Source organism: Bombyx mori, chromosome 18, assembly GCF_030269925.1.
Source record: "Bombyx mori chromosome 18, ASM3026992v2".
Classification (NCBI taxonomy): Eukaryota; Metazoa; Arthropoda; class Insecta; order Lepidoptera; family Bombycidae; genus Bombyx; species Bombyx mori.
Window position 1 is genome coordinate 2,799,215 of NC_085124.1, and position 21,443 is coordinate 2,820,657.

Here is a 21,443-nt window from a genome sequence, read left to right on the forward strand (position 1 = left end):
CCCCTTTAAAAGATCTAAAAAAAGTCAGCGACAGCATATGTCTATATATATTAAGGTTGGCTCACTATAACGTTTTTTATGTTAAACAAATTTGTTCTAAAATAATGCATTATTTGTGAAGGTGTTTTTATAAAGATGCAATTAATCCCTATCCAAATAAATACGTTATTCATTACAACATTGAAACACCCAAATCACTTCAAATATAGATTTTCCTGGATTTCTCCAGAACAGGGCTGTTCGGGAAGTCCCTTTCGAACAAACAAAAAAAAAAAGAATCATCAGAATTGGTTCAAGCACTCTCGAGAAATCGGTGACCATACATATATAAAAAATGATGGTCGAATTGATAACTTCCTCTTTTGAAGTCGGTTAAAAAGCGTGATTTTGGTACCTTAAATAACTCCTTAGCATTCTATTATTCAAAAATATTTTCACTTTCTACGTAAATGAAGAGGCGGGTAAAATTTAGCGTAATTTTTTTTTTTCCCTACCTTTGCTGATAGCCTTGAGAGGCTATTTCAGCTTCACCTGAGCTCACGGGGCTCAACCGGAGAGTTGCTAACACTGACCCCTAGCAATAGCAGTGCTTCGCAGAATCTATTACCGGATCGGAAACGCGACCCACTGAGAAGATCCGGCGAGAAACTCAGTGGGTTTAGCGTTATGCCAAAGTAACCGGACCGTGCCACGCGGACGAAGTCGCGGGCAAAAGCTAGTCGAGTGCTAAGCCTCAAATCATTGTAAACGACATTCGCTATTCACGTTTATAATTCCATGAAATAATTAAACAACATTAACACAGAGCACGTAAACAACCTATTAACTTTGGTGATACAATAACAACTGGTTTGTGTAAGCAAGGTCAATAATAATTGGTACAACGACAATAATACCACAAGATTTCTGCATCATGTATACACAGTGCACATACATTTTGTACTAAAAGCATAAAATTATCTTCCGTCTCGTTCTAACCGGAGCATTAGAAAGCAATAGCTCAACATTTCGGACCATCACAGATTTTAGTTATGCCAAAAAAATTGTAGATTTTATTTGTCAAATCCGTTCTCAGGGAACATGAACACTAACATATCAAAGTTATCAGTGTATGTCTAATTAGTAATTGCTCTAATAATGATAAACAATTTTTTTTTTTATTGCTTAGATGGGTGGACGAGCTCACAGCCCACCTGGTGTTAAGTGTTTACTGGAGCCCATAGACATCCACAACGTAAATGCGCCACCCACCTTGAGATACAAGTTCTAAGGTCTCAAGTAAAACTCAAAGCTATTAAAAAAATTATGGTTGATATTTAAATTTTTATTTACAACTCTTTTTAGTAAGATTATCGTTAAAAACTTCTTTTCCAAAGACTTTTTTGTAATAAGTTCCATTTAAAAAGTTTTTGAAAAGAAGGTTTAATAACAATAAATAAATAATAAATGAGTTTTGTTTCGTTACTTATAGCAGTACTTTTAAGATACGGCCAACCCAAAATAAATATAATCGTTCTTGAGTACAATGTGAACGCTGTTTTGCTTACAAATCATCTAGTTTTATTTATTTATCTTTTAGTTTACTAGGATCGGTGGCGGTGAGTGGACGTACGGTCAATACTCTTGTTTGTGAAAAACACGCTTTGATTTTTAAATATGGATAAAATTAATTTCACCATCAATGGAGAACAATACAGTTTGTGTAAGTGATTTATTGATTCGTCAGCAAACAAAGAAATTATCGATTGTTGATTAAGTACATACAATTCAATGTTTTCTTTTTTGTTGTTATATAATTTACAATCACGCATGTAAAGAATAAAAACGTAATTATATTTTTACGTGACAGACACAGCGGTACAATTTTGTCAATAAATTTAAAATTTATGATGTCTTTTTCTTTCAAAACAATCATGAATTTAAGCAATGAATTCTAAGCACCCCGAATTAAATAAACACCATTATTCATAGTTACGTTTTTATAAATGCTTATTGTTAACATTACGTATTTAGCCTACGTATTAAGATATGTACGTAATTTACGTAAATACTAGTTACTCACTTACTACGCGCGATGGCTTATTTAATGTGGGAGTTTCGGGAAACTTTAAATTGGTTGTTTGTTTATTTGTCGATAGTACAGATTAGTAGGAGACGTCGGAACATATTTTGTATGCGAGGCGATCATTTCTAAAAACATCGAGAATATAATTAAATTGTCGCTGCGTCTGTCAGTCTTAATAATTATACTGGACTAAGACTAAGGGAACGTACCCATACTACGTGACCCGTTTAGGGGGGGGGGGGGGGAGCGGAGTCTTTAAAATACTACGGTCAGTAACAGGAGCGGGGGGGTGGCTCAGGTTTTTGTCACGTAGTCGATTTTAGTGACAGAAATCTCGTATTTTTTCGACCTATATTCGAATATAGCGCGCAGTGTTTAGCGCTTTGGAAACTCACAGTTGGTGGCGCTGAGTAAAGACGAGTATGAACCAATTTTTTTTTTTCAATTTTTGCCTGGGTACTTTCCCTAAGTTGAATTTCGATATTTTGTTGGTCTTGGATCATTCTAATTTTTTTCCTTCCTATGCTGATAGCCTTGAGAGGCTATTTCAGCTTCGCCTTGACGTGTAACACTGGCCACAGCAAAAGCAGTGCTTCGCAGTATTTACCACCGGATCGGAAACGCGACCCACTCAGAAGATCAGTGAGCGAGAAACTCAGTGGGCTGTGTTTGTGGCTTAATTTACTCGCCGAGCGCTTCGTCGCAAGCGACAGGTTCGGCGAGGACGGTGACCGGTCGTTTTATGAGCATGTACCCGTAAACGCCATTTTACATAGTTCTGTCGCGTAGTAGGCCTATGCTTGAAGGCATCTGGGCTTTGATTGCATCTGGCCCTAATTTAGGATCCCTTGTGTTATGGGTACCGGAGACTGACAAATATACATACTTATATATGTTTATAGATAATAAACACTTAGACAAAGAGCAAATAAACCTGCTCATCACACGAATCTTTGCCCGATGTGGGAATCGAACCCACGACCCTCAGCACAATAGTCGGAAGCGCTAACTATTGCACCATCGAATCAGTCAAATAGTCAAAGAATTATTACGCGTATTATGTAAAATTTTCCGTGTACTAACAAAACATAATATTATTTTAATGCTAATTTCCTTAGGAATTGTAAGTAGCATTTAACGTAACAATTTCTGGTAAATACATATCTTAACTTAACTGAGTGAGTATCAGTCTTGTTACTTTTTGAAATTGAGCTAATAATAACAACGCAGTGTGAGTTTACTCCGGAGGTCAATTTCATTTAGATCTTGAGCTCTTCATTTGGTGTAATTGGTTGTAAATACAGTCAAACCTGGATAAGCGAGAGTTCAAGGGGGCACAATCTCATTCTCGCTTATAGAGGTTTCTCACTAACCCGAGTTTCTCGCTAATGCTCCCTCTGAATTTCATTTCGCGACTTTCCGGATTCAAACGCATTCACTATTTTAAGTTTATCACTTAATGACAGTACTTTAATTTTCCGTTTTGACATGATGCAGAACAGAACTTTCCTTCGCAATTGATTAACGATAAACTGAGTAAGGCCGACAAACAGGACGGTACACAGGCACACGTGTCCAGTCGAAAAGAATGCGATAAAATAACAATTTTATTTAGTTCCACGAAAGTTAAGAATGAGTCATAAAATAGCAGATGTTAAATTTGTAATTTGTTTTGTCATTTGTTCCTCCTAAATAATATAAATAAATAAAGCTCGACTGTCGCTTATAGAGGTATAGATAAGTAGCACTCTCACTTACGGAGGTCCATGAGGGAAAAATGACTCTCTCTTACACAGGTTTCTGTTTCTCGCTAATAGAGGTTTTGGGAGCTTAAAATGACGGGTCCTGGCTATTACTCTCACTTATAGAGTTTTCTCACTTATCCAGTTCTCGCTTATCCAGGTTTGACTGTATATATATTTTTTAAGTGCTTATGTTGGTGGACAAGCTCACGGCCCACCTGGTGTTAAATGTTTACCGGGGCCCATAGACATCTACAATGTAAATGCCGCCACCCACCTTGAGACACGAGTTCTAAGGTCTCACTTGTAACAGTACAACGGCTACCCCGCCCTTCAAACCGAAACGCATTACTGCTTCACGGCCGAAATGGGCAGGGCGGTGGTACCTACCTTTGCGGACTCACAAGACATCCTACTACCAGTAATTACGCAAATTAGAAATTTGCTGGTTTTGATTTTTATTACACGATTTGTTAAGTAAGTATTTCATTAGAAAAATTGGTACCTGCCGGCGGGATTCGAACACTTGTGCATCGTTAATTACGAATTCACCGGACGCCTTATCCCTTAGGCCACGACGATTTCAAAAATTTCAACGTTACGTTTCATTTATTACCTACTTATGATCAGTAGCAAATTCGGTTGCTTAGATATAGGTAGCAAGGCGGAACCTACTCGTTTGGGGTAGCATACGCATATCAATTTCGGTAATTGCGCAAATTGATTTTCAACACCCGTTGTTATTCCTTCGCCGTGGAATTCATTCGCGAGCATGTTGCAAGAACGTACCTATTTCATTAGAGAAATTGTCACAGCGGCATGATCGCATTGCCCGATACGAATGTGCTAACTCTAATATTCATAGCCACGACTAATTTAAACGACTCCCTGCTTTTATATAATTATAAGTTATTTATTATTTACTAGCTGACCTGGTAGACTTCGTAGTGCCTCAATCGATAAATAAAATACCTAAATTTTTGTATAAAATAAGCTTAAACCAAACAAAAGGATTCCGTCCGACGGGGGGGACATCAAAAGAAAAACAAAATTGTTATTTTTATTTAATTCCGAGAATTTTCATATTTATCTACATTTTAAATCTTCTCTGGACTTCCACAAATAATTCAAGATCAAAATTACCCAAATCGGTCCAGCCGTTCTCGAGTTTTAGCGAGACTAACGAGCAGCAATTCATTTTTATATATTTACTAGCTGACCCGGTAGACTTCGTAGTGCCTCAATCGATAAATAAAAGATCTAAACTTTTGTATAAAATAAACTTACACCAAACAAAAGGAATCCGTCTCACGGGGGACACTTCAAAGGAAAAACAAAATTGTTATTTTTATTTAATTCCGAGAATTTTCATATTTATCTACATTAAACCTTCTCTGGACTTCCACAAGTAATTCAAGACCAAAATTAGCTAAATCGGTCCAGCTTTTCTCGAGTTTTAGCGACTAACGAACAGCAATTCATTTTTATATACTTATATATAGATTAATTATAAGTTCTAATTGCGTTTTAGCCCAAGAGCCCGCGACAGCCAGACCTTCGTTATTTTATAAAAGCTGAAAGTTTCTCTGTGTAGGTATGTCTCCACCACAGGTAAGAACGTCCCCCGACTATAGAGTTCCGATTGTGGTTACTTGGGCAGGTAACAGGCAGTAAAGGTATATAAAATAGTACCTTAAATTCGTTAAAGTATAAAGTTATTTTTTTTTATTAATTACTCCAGAATATCTTTAGAAATCACGATATCCATTGCCGGACACTTTTTACAGTTGCTACCCCCTGCCGGACACCCCTAAACTTTAATAAATTTTAATTATACTTTCGTTAAACTATAAAAGCTGAATTTTTATATATGTTACTTAGGGACTTATAAAAATATGTTACCCCAATAGCCAGACAGTTTTAATGGTTCTTACATCTTGCCGGACACATTGAGAGCCCGCTGTGCGAGCGCGAGGTAGCAACTGTTCATGCGGGTGTGAGTGAGACAGAGTTAGTCTATTGTGATCTTTTACTGCACATCAGCTGTCATTTCTGGGATTTATCGTGCATTCTTCAGGAAAGGAAAATTAAAACCATATAAAACATTAAAATATATCCAAAGTACCAGGAAGCTTTCAAGAATTTCCGTAACAGCGAATCAATTGAAAATTTAGATCAACAACAAAACATCTATAATATCATTCAGATTTATATGCAATGTTTACAATGTCCGTAATGTAATTGGTGTTGATGCTGCTCGACTTCAAATATTCATCGACTCGTATACAGTCTCTGATGTAAACGAAGCTTTTGACCTAAAGAAATTGCGAATTTTTTACGTTAGCAATCTACCAACTTGTAAAAGCGAGCTATTGCAGCAATTTTTGTGATCAAATTATATATATAAAATTTGGAATAGTGCTCATCTAAAAAATCCAACCTCATATCAACCCGGATAATAATGGCAGGGTATTGAAAGATGACAAATACCAAGTTATGTTGGAGATTCGCTCAAAACTCAATCAGGTATGTAATTATTATGACAAATTATTGCACATAATTTTTTAATTATTCAAATTGTATACTTTTTCTTAATTTTTTTCAGAAACTGATGGATAAGGTATTTGATATTGGTGACAATAGACTAGAGTAACTGTAGTAGCGACGATGAAGATAACGAAAATATCGACGACAATGAGGAAAATTATAAGAACGATTAAATATTTTTCTTTGACATGTAATAATATTTTGTTTGTACTTTATAATATTAAAATAAAAAATTTTACTTTCTATAACATTGCTATGAACGTAATAAAAATATTTTTTATTGGATATCTTAAAAGATCACAATAGACTAAGCGCTCTATCTCACTCACACCCGCATGAACAGTTGCTACCTCGCGCTCGCACAGCGGGCTCTCAATGTGTCCGGCAAGATGTAAGAACCATTAAAACTGTCTGGCTATTGGGGTAACATATTTTTATAAGTCCCTAAGTAACATATATAAAATTCAGCTTTTATAGTATAACGAAAGTATAATTAAAATTTATTAAAGTTTAGGGGTGTCCGGCAGGGGGTAGCAACTGTAAAAAGTGTCCGGCAATAGATATCGTGATTTCTAAAGATATTCTGGAGTAATTAATAAAAAAAAAAACTTTATACTTTAACGAATTTAAGGTACTATTTTATATACCTTTACTGCCTGTTACCTGCCCAAGTAACCACAATCGGAACTCTATAGTCGGGGGACGTTCTTACCTGTGGTGGAGATATACACAGAGAAACTTTCAGCTTTTATAAATAACGAAGGTCTGGCTGTCGCGGGCTCTTGCTCTATTTGATTGGTACATAGTTTCATTCTAAAATGCTCCAGTTATATCTAGCCGAATTTTATAAGGATTTTTCGGGGTTCGTTAAAGTTTTTCGCCAATAATTGTAAATAGACATGCTTTAACAAAAACCGACTTCAAATAGAAAAATAAAGATATTCCAAAACAAATTAATATACACTAAAAACAATAATCATCGAAATCGGTTGGCGTGATATTAGGTTATTGAGTTATTCATCTATTTGTCGCGCACGTACTTAATGCAAACTTAAGACTTATATGGTTTTCTCATGGATACCATTAACAGAACTGGACTACAGGGGACCACACGGGAAGCCTCAGCCTTCTAATAAAAAAAGTATCATCAAAATCAATTCACCCAGTCAAAAGTTATGAGTTTGAATTGAATTGAATTGAATAAAAAATACAGTCGAATTGAGAACCTCCTCCTTTTTTGAAGTCTGTCAAAAAAGGAACTCATAAATATATATTATATAAGATACTAGATACTATACTACATACGCAAGATAGTCTTGGTATAAATAATTACCAATAACTCGAAACGGAATCTGGTCTTATTGTAACTTATCTCCGGCTTACAAAATCGATTACAAAGTGTCATTTTCGCGGCCGGCAGCTTTTAATTTTGTTGATAAAATTATTTACGGTAAACATTTATTAAAATCGGCTCAGTAATTCTTGCTTCATGTCCGAATGAAGAAATATACAAACAAACAGACCGACAAAAAATAGTAGTTTTCCATTCGGTACACGCAGACACCATTTCGTAATCTTTTTTTTATCATAAAATATCTTCAAAGGTTTAGAAACGCTTTGGAGTTACAAAACAAAAAAAAAACAAATAGTCCTAATATGTATTTTCGGTCAGTGATCACTTTTGAACTTGATAATTAAATAGGCGTCAGCGTTTTAGGTAATGATTCTTTTCTCTTTTTTTATTATTTATCTATTGTATTATATTTATTTTAATCTTATTTCGTAGTTACGTATTCTTTTTTTAAATGTACAGATTTGGTATTTGTTTAAACTATAGCAATGAATTGACGTAAATAAATAATATAATATGACAACTGAATCATTAATTACTAAAATTAATATCTTCTTTTTATTGCCTCTGTGAGCAGACGAGTATACGGCCCACCTGATGGTGATTGGTGACCGTCGCTCATGGACTTCAGCAATGCCAGGGGCAGAGTTAAGCCGTTGACTACCGTTATGTGTACTCTACAAGCCACAGTTATCTGATGAAAATTCATTGTAATTTGAATCATTTGGCTAATTTTGGTCTTGAATTATTTGTGGAAATCCAGGGAAGGTTTGAAAGATAGATAAATATGAAAATGCTCGGAATTAAATAAAAATAACAATTTTGTTTTCCCTTTGATGTGTCCCCCGTCGGACGGATACCTTTTGTTTGTTTTAAGTTTATTTTATACAAAAGTTTAGGTGTTTTATTTAACGATTGAGGCACTACGAAGTTTTCCGGGTCAGCTGGTCATCAATATAAAATTAATAATTCATCATCTAAATCATTCAAAACTTCGGAAATAATAAAATGTAAACGATGAATACGAGATTAAACAACAAAAGTACATATTTTAATTATGTATACGTATCAAGAAATAAAAATAAAAAACAATAATACCTAATTACTTACTATATTTATGATGGTGCTCCTTCTGTAAAACCTTTCTTGCGTTCTAGCGGGCGCAGACGTCAGCCCAGTGACGTCACTGAATGACTACATCAGGCATCACCTCCAACTTCATGGTACGAAGGCGATGTGCCACGAGGGCGGCTGTGGGGCATGCGTGGTCTCTGTTCAGCGGACACATCCCACCACCAAAAAGGAGGAAACTCTCGCTGTAAATTCTGTAAGTTTCTTTTTAAATTACTAACGTAAACAATCTTTCTTTTTATTGCTTAGATGGGTGGGCGAGCTCACAGCCCACCTGGTGTTTAGTGGTTAATGAAACCCATAGACATCTATAACGTAAATGCGCCACCTACCTTGAGATATAAGTTCTAAGGTCTCAGTATAGTTACAACGGCTGCTCTACCCTTCAAACCATTAACCAAGCATTACTGCTTCATTCCTTCACCGTGGAAATCAATCGTGAACATTTGCCAAATACGTATTTCATTAGAAAAATTGATACCAGCCTGCGGGATTCAACCACCGTTGCATCGCAAGATACGAACGCAACGGACGTCTTATCCTTTAGGCCACGACGACTTCAAACCTGAGATGTTCGCATTTTTGCTGTATTAAAAAGACATTCATAATTAAATTTCATTAATGGTTTTAAACGTTCTTAACACTTACAACTCTTCTTGCGCTCTCAGCTGAAAGAGATTTCATTTATAAAAAGAAATAACCTTGGTTCTTATCTGACGTATTTCACTTTTTATTTGCACACACAAAATTGCCGATAGTACCTATAGATAACGTAGTTAGTTCGTGTAGCTTAAGTGACTGTTATACAGTGAAGTTATGATGGACGGTTATAGAAACCAGAATTACATACCCTATCCTGTAGACCGAATGGTAAATAGTCGATGTCGGCCAAAACACGTCATTACGGATCCTTTCGATCCATTAACGGTGCTTTTAGGTACCACAAGCACCGGTCACCGTCCTCGTCGAACCCGTCGCTTGCGACTAAGGGCTCGATGAGCGAGTTAACCCTCAGACACAGCCCACTGAGTTTCTCGCTGGATCTTCTCAGTGGGTCGCGTTTCCGATCCGCTGGTAGTTCTGCGAAGCACTGCTCTTGCTAGGGCTAGTGGTAGCAACATTTCCTGTTTGAGCCCCGTGAGCTCAACTACATGTTAGGGTGAAGCTGAAATAGTCTCTCAAGGCTATCAAGCATAGGTAGGAAAAAAAAAACAAAAAAAATATAATACAAACCGCACCGTAAACGCTATCCCTAGCTAGAAATGAGCTGGAAATTTCAATAATTCTAATTCAATGCATTTATATCTGTTTAAATGTCATAAGGATACGCCGAGTGAATGTTAAGACATGTTATCTTTATTGCTGGTTCCATTAAAATCCACATTCCGCTCCGTGGGACAACATCGTTCACAGCGTCATCGTTTATTTATTTTCTCGTCATTTTAAATAACTGTAAGACTAAGTTAGCGATTAATGCAATCTAGTGACGGGCTCTCGTAATATCTAGTAGGTGATTCACATATAAGCTGGATGCAGGCTGCGTGGGATCGGTTACAGTGGCGAAGCTTGGGTGAGTTCCGCGGTCAGCAGTAGACATTTACTGGTGGTAGGACCTCTTGTGAGTCCGCGCAGGTGGGTACCTGCCTATTTCTGCCGTGAAGCAGTAATGCGTTTCGGTTTGAAGGGTTGGGCAGCCGTTGTAACTATACTTGAGACCTTAGAACTTGTATCTCAAGGTGGGTGGCGCATTTGCGTTGTGGATGTCTATGGGCTCCAGTAACCACTTAACACCAGGTGGGCTGTGAGCTCGTCCACCCATCTAAGCAATAAAAAAAAAACATCAGTGGGCTGTTAAAAAATTATTGTAAACAGACATGCTTTAACAAAAAACCGACTTCGAAAAAATAGTAATTCCAAAACAAATTAATATACACTAAAAACAATAATCATCGAAATCGGTTGGCGTGATATTGAGTAATGCATCTATTTGTCGCGCACGTACTTAATGCAAATTTAAGACTTACATGGTTTCCTCATGGATACCATTATCAGAACTGGAAGATATTGAAATGGGTTTACACGGGAAGCGTCAGCTTTCTAATAAAGAAGAATCACCGCCGTTTGCCGCTGGTAATATGGCGTCACCCGAATGGTAGCATCAGCAAAAAAAAACTTTATTTAAATATTTTTTTATTAATTACTAGCTGACCCGGCAGACTTCGTAGTGACTCAGTCGATAAATAAAATACCTAAACTTTTGTATAAAATAAACTTAAAACAAACCAAAGGAACATGTCCGACGGGGGACACATTAAAGGAAAAACAAAATTGTTATTTTTAATTAATTCCGAACATTTTCATATTTATCTACCTTTTAAGCCTTCTCTGGACTAACGCAAATAATTCAAGACCAAAATTAGCCAAATCGGTTCAGCTGTTCTCGAAAACGAACAGCAATTCATTTTTATATGTATAGATAGATAGATAATAATAAAAACTGTAGGTATTTGGGTGTTTTTTTTTTTTCCTAACTAAGCTGGTAGCCTGGAGCGGCTATTCCAGCGTAACCGTGGCTAGTAGGTGAGCTCACGGGGCTCAAACCTGACGACGATGCTAACACGAACCCTAGCAAGAGCCGTGCTTCGCAGAATCTACCACCGGATCGGAAACGCGACCCACTGAGAAAATCCGGCGAGAAACTCAGTGGGCTGTGTCTGAGAGTTAGTTTACTCGTCGAGCCCTTCGTCGCAAGCGACGGTTTCGACGAGAACGGTGACCGGTGCTTGAAGTACCTAAAAGCATCGTTAGTGGATCGGGAGGATCCGAGATGACTTGTTTTGGGCGACGTCGACTGCTTTTCATTCTGCCGCAGGATCGGGAATGATTTGGGTGAAATTAGCCACATTAATTGCATTTAATCACTAACGTCTATAATTTGAATTGCGTCCGTATCCACTCTCTGAGTCTGCCCCCACTGAAATTATGAGGTCCTTCTCGTTCAATTCTTGCAGACGATCACTTTCCCAATATTGCTGTCTTAATCTAACAACGTGGTTGATAATACCTGCCTATTTCTGTGACGAAGTCAGTCATAAGGGCGACGATATTGAAATTGTAAATACGTAATACAAGATGAGGCATGAAAGTCGCTAAGACACATCCCACTGAATTTCTCGTCGGATCTTCTCAGTGCGTCGCGATCTCGATCCCGTGGTAGATTTTACGAAGCACTGCTAATACTGCGCACTGCTATTACTAGGGCCAGTGTTAGCCACTTCTCTCACGTTGAGCCCGTGAGCTCACCTACCTGCTCGGACGTAACTAGGCCTAGGCTACCAGATAGATGGATAAGGGAAAAAGGCATGAAACTGTTCACCCATCAATTTAAAAAAAGCACGAAAGCTTTCAGAGTGTCTAGTAGCGGCAATTGAAGCTGGTTTGCATGTCACTGATAAAAAGTCTTACACTGTCAACAGCATTTAAAAACATTGCTATAGCCCATAAACCACTCGAAAAACTATTAGATAAATTGTATTTAACAATAATTTGTTTGTTTAATTAAGCAATAACGCAACTTTACTGGTGGTAGGACCTCTTGTGAGTCCGCACGGGTAGGTACCACCGCCCCGCCTATTTCTGCCGTGAAGCAGTAATGCGTTTCGGTTTGAAGGGTGGGGCAGCCGTTGTGACTATACTGAGACATTAGAACTATATCTCAAGGTGTGTGGCGCATTTACGTTGTAGATGTCTATGGGCTCCAGTAACCACTTAACATCAGGTGGGCTGTGAGCTCGTCCACACAGCTAAGCAATAAAAAAATAAAAAAACTTTTTTTTTTTTTTTTTAAACTAGTTATATTATTTTTAATAGATCGACTTAGTAGAATAAATATGCATTAAAGCAGCGTAATAAATGAAACAGATTACCGGTTTATCTAGTTAGAATATTTTTTTGTATCCACTTTTTATGCGTTGATCTCGCAAACCTGCTTATGGTCATTGTGCGTAACGTTATAAGGATTTATAATATTACGATCGAAGGTCAATAGCAAATGTTTGCCATAAATCAAACGTTTAGAACAGGATCAATTAATTATATTAAAATAGTACAAATAAAGCCAATTTGGCCAACTTAGTATTGAAAAAAGAAACATTCGTTATTGAGGCACACGAAATAATTTATATCGACGCACGTCCCCCCATTTGCTAAAATATGTAGAATTTTGGGATTTGTATAGGCGGTGTAGGGGAAGAGAACATAGGCTTCTACCAGCTAGAAACTCGTTATTATGATATGATAACTGTAGTAACTAACGCGCGACGGTAAAGTATTATTGCTTTAATTATTGATTGCTTAAACGACAGAATGAGTTCACGCCAATGAATCCGTCCGGCGGGTACCAATTTTTCTAATGAAATACGTACTTCACAAATGTTCACGAATGACTTCTATGGTGAAGGAATAACATTGTGTAATAAAAATCAAACCCGCAAAATTATAATTTTCGTAATGACTGGTGGTAGGACCTCTTGTGAGTCCGCACGGGTAAGTACCACCGCCCTGCCTGTTTCTGCCGCGAAGCAGTACCTAATGCGTTTCGGTTTGAAGGGTGGGGCAGCCGTTGTAACTATACTGAGACCTTAGAACTTATATCTCAAGGTGGGTGGCGCATTTAAGTTGTAGATGTCTATGGGCTCCAGTAACCACTTAGCATCAGGTGGGCTGTGAGCTCGTCCACCCACCTAAACAATAAAAAAAACGTGTAATTTTTATTACACGATGTTATTCATTCTCCTTGAAAAATAATTTCAGTGTCTCGTTCACATCCTCTCCTGTCACGAATGGAACATAACGACCGTGGAAGGCGTGGGCAATCGAAGAGACGGCTACCACGCCATACAGGAGCGCCTGGCGATGTTCAACGGGACTCAATGCGGATACTGCACGCCGGGATGGGTCATGAATATGTACAGGTCAGGTCCTAAACGCACAGCATTACTTGAAAGCTTCTTTTGCGTCTGTTGGAAGACGAGCGCACGACCCGTGTTATGGTGATGGCGGTTATTGTCACTTCTGGCCATCTGCAATGCCAAGAGCACAGCTATGGCGCTGCCTAATGCTGTGGGATCTTCGGAAACCACGTTTGAAATGGGACATGTCATCGCTCAGGAAATACCCCGGAAGGGCCTTCATTCCAGAGTGGAATGGTCTTCTTCTTCATCGTTCCCTAATTGCTGAGAATCACATGTGACTCTCCTCCATAGTGTTCGGTCGTGGGTGGCATGGGCCGCATGGTATAGACTACCACCAACCGCTTTCTTAACCAGATTTGGTATGTGGCAAAAAAGATCCCTCGAAACGCACTGTTGATGTGCGCGGGTCCAGATAGTATGGATGAACTCTGCTCTGGTGATGGTGAGGGGGGGGGGTGATGGTATAAAGGATATGGAAGGATCATCTGGAACAATTTCTCAAAGTGCTATTTATGGCCCATGGAACATACGGTACGAAATACAGAGAGAACCGAACTCTCTCCGTAGACCCAAGAGCGATCTAAGCGACCCGTTTTTTTTTCTCAAATTTAATGTATAAAATTCCAAACAAGAATGTAAACAGCTTCGTTCGTGAGGCCTGATGATCGTTGATATTTTCTGTGTAAAGCTAAAGTTGTAATAATAATATTTTGCGTTGCGGTAGACTCCGATATCCCTACATCTGGTTGTTCCGTTTTGTTATACTCATTTCTTAGCTTGATCTCTTTCTGTTTATGTGTCGTAATCTTTCAAAGTAATTCTCTCGAAATTCTAGACGCCTGATTTACTTAGACCAATTTTCTCCCCCACTAGGATTACCATCTATACTAATATATAAATCTACAGTGGTTTTTACGGATGTTCCCTTATAACTACTGAACCGTGCATCCGATTGACTTGAAACTTGGTATCACAGATAACCCCCTGTTATCTGTGTTTGGTATCCATGTAGAAATGTTAGCAATTTATTTATAGGTCATACACAAAAAGGGTAAAAAAAGTGTTATAGCAATGTATCATCTAAAAGAGCAAATTGGCGAATATTTGAAAGTATTTAAATCGTAAAGGTACTATATTACTACTCATTTTAATCGTATCTTGTAAAATATTACATTTCATAAATTCATTTTGATGGCGTTAAACATCAAAAAATCTCTTCCTGTGGACTGTTACAAGACGAAGGTATAATGTTTGAGCCATGTTTAAAAATACTTAAAGTACCCTATATATTAAAATTATTTACTTGTAACACAAACAATATAATAAAGATGATAATATTGAGAATAACAAAAATATATCGTTACTATCTGTATACAATAAATCCAATAAACATATGGTTACATGAAATGGAGTCTTTTCTGTGGACGCGATAAAACGACATCAAATTTTAATTTATTCGACCGCATTAAGTTTTTTTTTTTAACTGTTGGCATCACTAAATAGTGGCCATTCCGGCGTTTGATATTTTGTTGTTTCGATTCCAGTGCGAGTGAAAATATATTTTTTATTCCAAAACACACATAAACGTAAAAGATCAAGTGTTCTTTCCTGTTCCAATTATAGACATGTAAATATTATCTATAAAAATGTATATTTATTGTTTTTATATGAGCATTTAGTACAAGTAAATGAAAAGCATGTTGCTTGATTTCTAACCTTAAAGTTAATTTCTTTACGCAAGAGTTTTTATGATACATCTTTTCTGTGGACATCTTTCCTGTGGTCCCGATGTCCACCGAAAAGACTATGTCCACAGAAAATGTGTAAGAAACATACCTTAGTAGGTCTAAGTAGAGAAAGTAGTAAGTAGAAAAATAGTTGAACCGAGGGCCTACTCCTTTTTTAAAGTTGGTTAGAAGAGGTTTGATTTTGGCAACATTTGATATTCTTAGTTAGAGCCTCAAACTTTTTAGTACATTTTATATTCGCAATAAAAAAAATTATAAATCTAATCAATGTAAATAGAGGAAACGAAAACATTTTTTTTATTTTTATTGATTTCGTTCAGGGGGTTCAACCCTTGGGTCGTGGGTTGGTCCATATCTTGCTTCGTTTTAGTTCATGCTGATTCAGACGATTCTGATAGTTCTCTGGAAATATTTTGAAATAATCAAAGTCCTTCAATTTCATTAAATTGCATATTAAAATTAATTAGCTATTTAAAGAATTATATAAGAGTAATATACCATGGCTGTAAAATTATTATCATTCGAAATTTTGCTTTGTTTCATAAGTCCACCGAAGGGATTTTCCTTTTTGTAGATATTATTATTTTATTTATTATTTTCCAATTAATGTGATTATTTTGACATTTTATTTGTGTTTCGGTATTCGTTTATATCAGTGGCTACATGTCTTTGATTATGTTGTCTTAATATATTTTAGCTTACGCTGCATCACAGCTTTTCATCTCTCTTGTAGACTAAATCGTCTCTTCTGTGGTCCGCAAAAATATAAAAATTGCGATTATGCCAAAAATAAGACATATTGATCTCGGTTACAGTGATTAAAAGATTGATAATCAATAGCTAAATAATAAATAGTTTGTTTCACACTGATTCTGAGATATTTTTTTGCTGCACTTTTTTATTCTCTATTTGTGTATGACCCTTATACGATTTTCTGGTTTGACGCACAAGCAAATTCTTTCAGCTTTATTTTCTTCCCTCAGCTTGTACAAGAGTTCACAGAAAAGCTTAACCACTCAGCAAGTCGAGAATTCATTTGGCAGCAACATATGTCGGTGTACCGGATACAGACCGATTTTGGACGCATTCAAAAGCTTCGCCAACGACACGGAGCCTAGTTCAAAATTACAGGTGATTACGAATCCTGCATAATTTATAAAAGCGGCCCACTCCGGCTGCGCTCGGGTCTTTTAGGTATTTTTATTACACCTTGGGTTACATTATTGGAGTTTTAGTAAGGATACCTATTTTTTTTTAAATATAGCTTATGTCACTCGGGAATAGTGTAGTTACCAAACAGTGAAAGAATTTTTCAAATCGTCTCAGTAGTTTCGGAGCCTATTCAATACAAACAAACATCGCGAGTATCTACTAACTCTGTTGCTCTTGAGTTGTTGGTTTATCTCTGGATGTTCATTATCGATATATGTTTATATTTAATCGTATGTAAACATGTATGTCAGTCTCTGGTACCCACGCTTCCTGGTGAAACTGGAAAAGCTGCGGGGCCACCGGTATCCTTAATTTAAAAAAATATACCGACTACGTACCACCGCTAGGCTTATTTCTATCTAGACAGCTAGGAGTGTATTGATGCAATAAAATTGGCGTTTCTTTCCCAGGACTTAGAAGATTTACACATAAAGAAATGCATGAATAGTTGTAAACGAAAGTGCAGTATATCGGATGAATGGTGCTTCATAGAGAGACCGTTTCAATCGTTGCTTGAGCTAAGCGTCGCGGGAGGTCGCTGGTACAAAGCTTTTACCGTGCAAGATATATTTAATGTGAGTACTAAAACTGATTATGTTTCGTTTGCAATGGAAGGAAAAAGAAAGAAATTATTTTAAGTAAACAAATCCATTGGTCCAGAACCAATTAAACCACCAGAAACCAAAAACACAATATGTAAAAAAGTTAAACTTAGTTAACCTTCTAATACAAAAACGACAGTCCAAAGCACAGTAGGATATTTTTTTGCTGTGCTACGGATGAACAAAGGAGAAAAGTACAATAACGATCTTAACCATTTGACGATCGTTTTCTAATTAATTATATTCTAACATTGTTGAGGTTTTCAGTAAAAGGAGACCAGTAGTGTTCTTAGACAATTATATTCACGGAAAGAGACAGAAGGAACCATGACAGACATATTTAAACAAGTAGCCATAGACTAATATAAATCAGTATTATAAAATTATCATAGATTACAACAAACATAATGACATACGTAATGATAACTGGCAAAGTGGAAGGGTAAAGATAAATGCGTTGGTATAATAGGAGAAATATATAGGAGAGTGAATGCAATACAGAGTACCTAGCCAGAGACAAGGCGAGTTGGTACAGCATCGGAAGGATGAAACTCATGGATGGAAGTGGTCACGACCCTCAGACGCGATGATCACGACTGAACGAGGAGGAACGCATTGACAATGTCAATGAACTGTGTGTACGAGCGAGACGCGATAAATAAGATAAACAGCATTCTCTTACAGATTCTGAGGCGTGAAGGAAGTAATAATTACAGACTGGTCGCCGGAAACACGGGGCAAGGTAATCCTAAGCTTAAGGCTTGCTAGAGCATATTTCTGTTTCGTGGGGAAATTTGTGCGTTCATCCTTGATATAGGAGTGGTGCGATCGTGCGTGATTACCGTTATGACATAAGGACACGACATGGTGCTGTACAAGCGTAGTACAAGATCAGCCTCGGGGGCCTAATCAACAAGACCGCCGCTGTACACGTGTTGAACGATGCGAGTAGCGTTGAGGCAGAAACTTATGTACTTATTCACATGACTCCTTTAAATAAATACGTATACAGGGTGTTCATAAATTGATTCTACAAAAGAATAGTATCGTGTAGTAAAACTGAAACAGGAAAATAAACTTTGGCCAATTATTTATTGATGGTCCGGGCATTGTGAATACGATTGAGCAAGGCATTTCAAAAGTAGGTTTAATTCTTGTTTTTCTAATACGATTCTAAACTAGATCTCATGTCTCGAGGCTCCGGAAACCGTTTCATTCTATTCACTATTTCAGTCACGCACTGCGGCTTTGGATAAATAAACAGTTTCACCGAAGCACAAATTAAAACTCAATTTAATTATCACGACGCTTAAGGTCACTTAAGGTACTTAATATCACAATTTACCTCTTTCGGTTTGCTTCAGGTGATCCATTCGTTGGCTGAGCCTTTGCTCTGGCTGTGCCCTTGCTCTGGTTGAGCCCTTGCTCGCGACCTGTCCTTGTGAAACTGGAAAGGCCTCCGGGCCACCAGTAAAACCACAATCATAAAAAAAGTGATCCATTCGCTTTTTCGTGTCGAACGTAACTAATTACTAACCATCGCGTCGTCTTTGCAAGTCTTTTATAGTCCATACGACATCTCTATAATTTTCCAGAACATTCCCGATAGTACTAGTCGTTTCGATATCCGTTTTCATTATTTGACATCAGATGGCGTTATTCGTACCGGTCTAACATTTCGTTTGCCTAACAACGTTGATAAAACAAATGCTATTCCAGGAGTTTATCCAATAAAAACGGAGCCAAAGATCTACATAGACATATCGTCGATAGACCGACTGAAGGACGCGCATTCAGACGAGAACTTGAATCTGGGAGCCGGCCTGAGCTTGACCGAAACCATGGATGTCTTTGAAAGGTGGTCTACGAACGAGGAGTACAAATACTTGCTGCAGCTCCGTGAGCATGTGGATTTAGTCGCACACGTGCCTGTACGAAATGTGAGTGGATAATTGATGAGTTTCTTTAATGAACAAAACACTGGTGCTTACTGGAGGTAGGTCGACTTGTGAGCCCGCACGGGTAGGTACCACCACCCTGCCTGTTTCTGCCGTGAAGCAGTAATTCGTTTCGTTTGAAGGGTGAGGCAGCCGTTGTAACTATACTGTGACCTTAGAACTTATATCTCAAGGTGGGTGGTATAGATGTCTATGAGCTCCAGTAACCACTTAACACCAGGTGGACTGTGAGCTCTTCCACCCATCTAAGCAATAATTTTTTAAAAAAAAAAAATGATTTTTATTACATTGCGCGCTGCAGCTGTAAAAACAAGTTGAACTATAAAAAAATAATTTATCGAATACAATTTTACTTAGCTCTAGCTTAGATAACTATGTAAATTGATGTTCGTCTGAAGTAGGTACAGCTCACTTAAGAATGGATAAATGCTTATATTCTTTCAATTTACCTTTACAGATCGGCACTCTTGGTGGGAACTTGGCTTTGAAGAACAAGCACAATGAATTCCCTTCAGATATTTTCTTACTGCTGGAAACGATTGGAGCGACTGTCGGAATAAGTAAGCTCCTTTTTTTCAGACGTCAAATCAACCTCTATATACTTTTAGGCATTTTACTCCAATATGTACTTATTGTGGCGGTAGCCATCACAGAACACAAAATATTTGACAGATGCCTGAATCTCGCTTACGACATTTTCAAGATAAGTTTGCATATATACAAGTTCCGAACAACAACATCTGGACCATTCCGATAGAAGCACCCGTCACGTGCGGACGTGCTCATCGACCACTCGATCGCCCGGTCTTTGTTCGCCCGGCTTTTGTTAGCCCGGCCATTGTTCGCGCGGCCTGTGTTCGTGGTACATCTGCCGACTAAGTGCTCTTTCTGGAAGTTTTTATTTGTTTTGTTTCCTTTTGTTGTTTCTGTGTTCGTGGTACATCTGCCGACAAACTGTTTTCCTGGAAGTGTTCAATTGTTCTGTTTCTTTTTGTTATTTCCGTTTTGTTGTGTTTTTTCTTTGTCCTGTAGTAATCGTGCCGCATCGCCACCTGTGTTCAATAGAACCGCTCAGGTCCGAGAAGTTGGGGCCTCGCCGCAAGGCGAGTGTTTTCAAGACCCGGGGCCGCCCCACCTGGGCACTCAGCGATCATGGACGCTGTATTCGCGGAATTCCTCCGACTTCGCCACCCACAGCTCGCCTCAGAGTTTCTGGCCTTCAAGGCCGATCACTCCGCCGTGGACTCCGCCGAGCTCGCTGCTCCTGCGTCGCCTGTACCTGCGTGCAAAGCTTCTGCATCGAGCACCGCAGCCTCCGTCGTGCCTGCCGTTCCCGCGTCGCCTATACTGGCGAGTAAAACTGCTGCGTCGTCCGCCGTGGCCACCGTTCCAGCAGCGCGATCATCCGCAGCCTCCGTCGTGCCCTCCAAAACACCTGCTCGTAGGTCACCTGCGCCCGCCTCCTCGTCCTCCGACTCTGACTCGGAGATGGAGGTCGACCTCGCTCCCGCCTCATCGACGGATGGATTCACCCTGGTACAAAAGGGTAAGAAGCGTGCCGCGGAGTCTCGAGCTCCCGCGGCCGCTAAAATTAGCAAAGCCGCGAACGCGTCGCGCCCCCGCCCTCAGACTCCCGTTGCGCCTCCAGCCCGTGCCACTCCGTCGCCGCGTCCGGTGGCACAAAATAAAACCCAGACCCCTCCCCCGGTAATCCTCCAAGAGAAGGCAGCTTGGGATCGAGTTTCCCTGGCCCTTAAGGCCAAAAATATCAACTTCACGAATGCCCGTAACCTCGCGAACGGCATTCAAATTAAGGTTCGAACACCCGACGACCATAGGGCCCTCTCTTCTTACCTCCGTAAGGAGCGTATAAGTTTCCACACGTATACGCTCCAGGAGGAGCGCGAACTCCGTGCCGTCATACGTGGCATCCCTAAAGAGTTGGATGCCGAGTTAGTCAAGGCCGACCTTCTCGAACAAGGCCTACCGGTTAACTCCGTACACCGCATGCACACAGGTCGCGGAAGGGAGCCATATAACATGGTTCTCGTCGCCCTCCAGCCTACCCCCGAGGGTAAGCAAATATTCAACATCCGAACGGTCTGTAGCCTTTC

The 21,443-nt window shown here is 38.7% G+C and overlaps 1 protein-coding gene across 1 annotated transcript in view; it reads left to right on the forward strand.

Moving 5' to 3' along the window:
* Positions 1–1,543: 1,543 nt before the first annotated feature.
* Positions 1,544–21,443, forward strand: part of LOC101739179 (uncharacterized) — a 41,676-nt gene continuing 21,776 nt past the window's right edge. The window contains exons 1-8 of the mRNA XM_038017155.2: positions 1,544–1,702; positions 8,863–9,032; positions 13,649–13,809; positions 16,541–16,688; positions 17,180–17,344; positions 18,056–18,113; positions 19,091–19,311; positions 19,787–19,889. Coding sequence (XP_037873083.1) covers positions 1,657–1,702; positions 8,863–9,032; positions 13,649–13,809; positions 16,541–16,688; positions 17,180–17,344; positions 18,056–18,113; positions 19,091–19,311; positions 19,787–19,889 — 1,072 coding nt within the window. The 5' untranslated portion in view covers positions 1,544–1,656. The remainder of the gene's footprint in view (positions 1,703–8,862; positions 9,033–13,648; positions 13,810–16,540; positions 16,689–17,179; positions 17,345–18,055; positions 18,114–19,090; positions 19,312–19,786; positions 19,890–21,443) is intronic.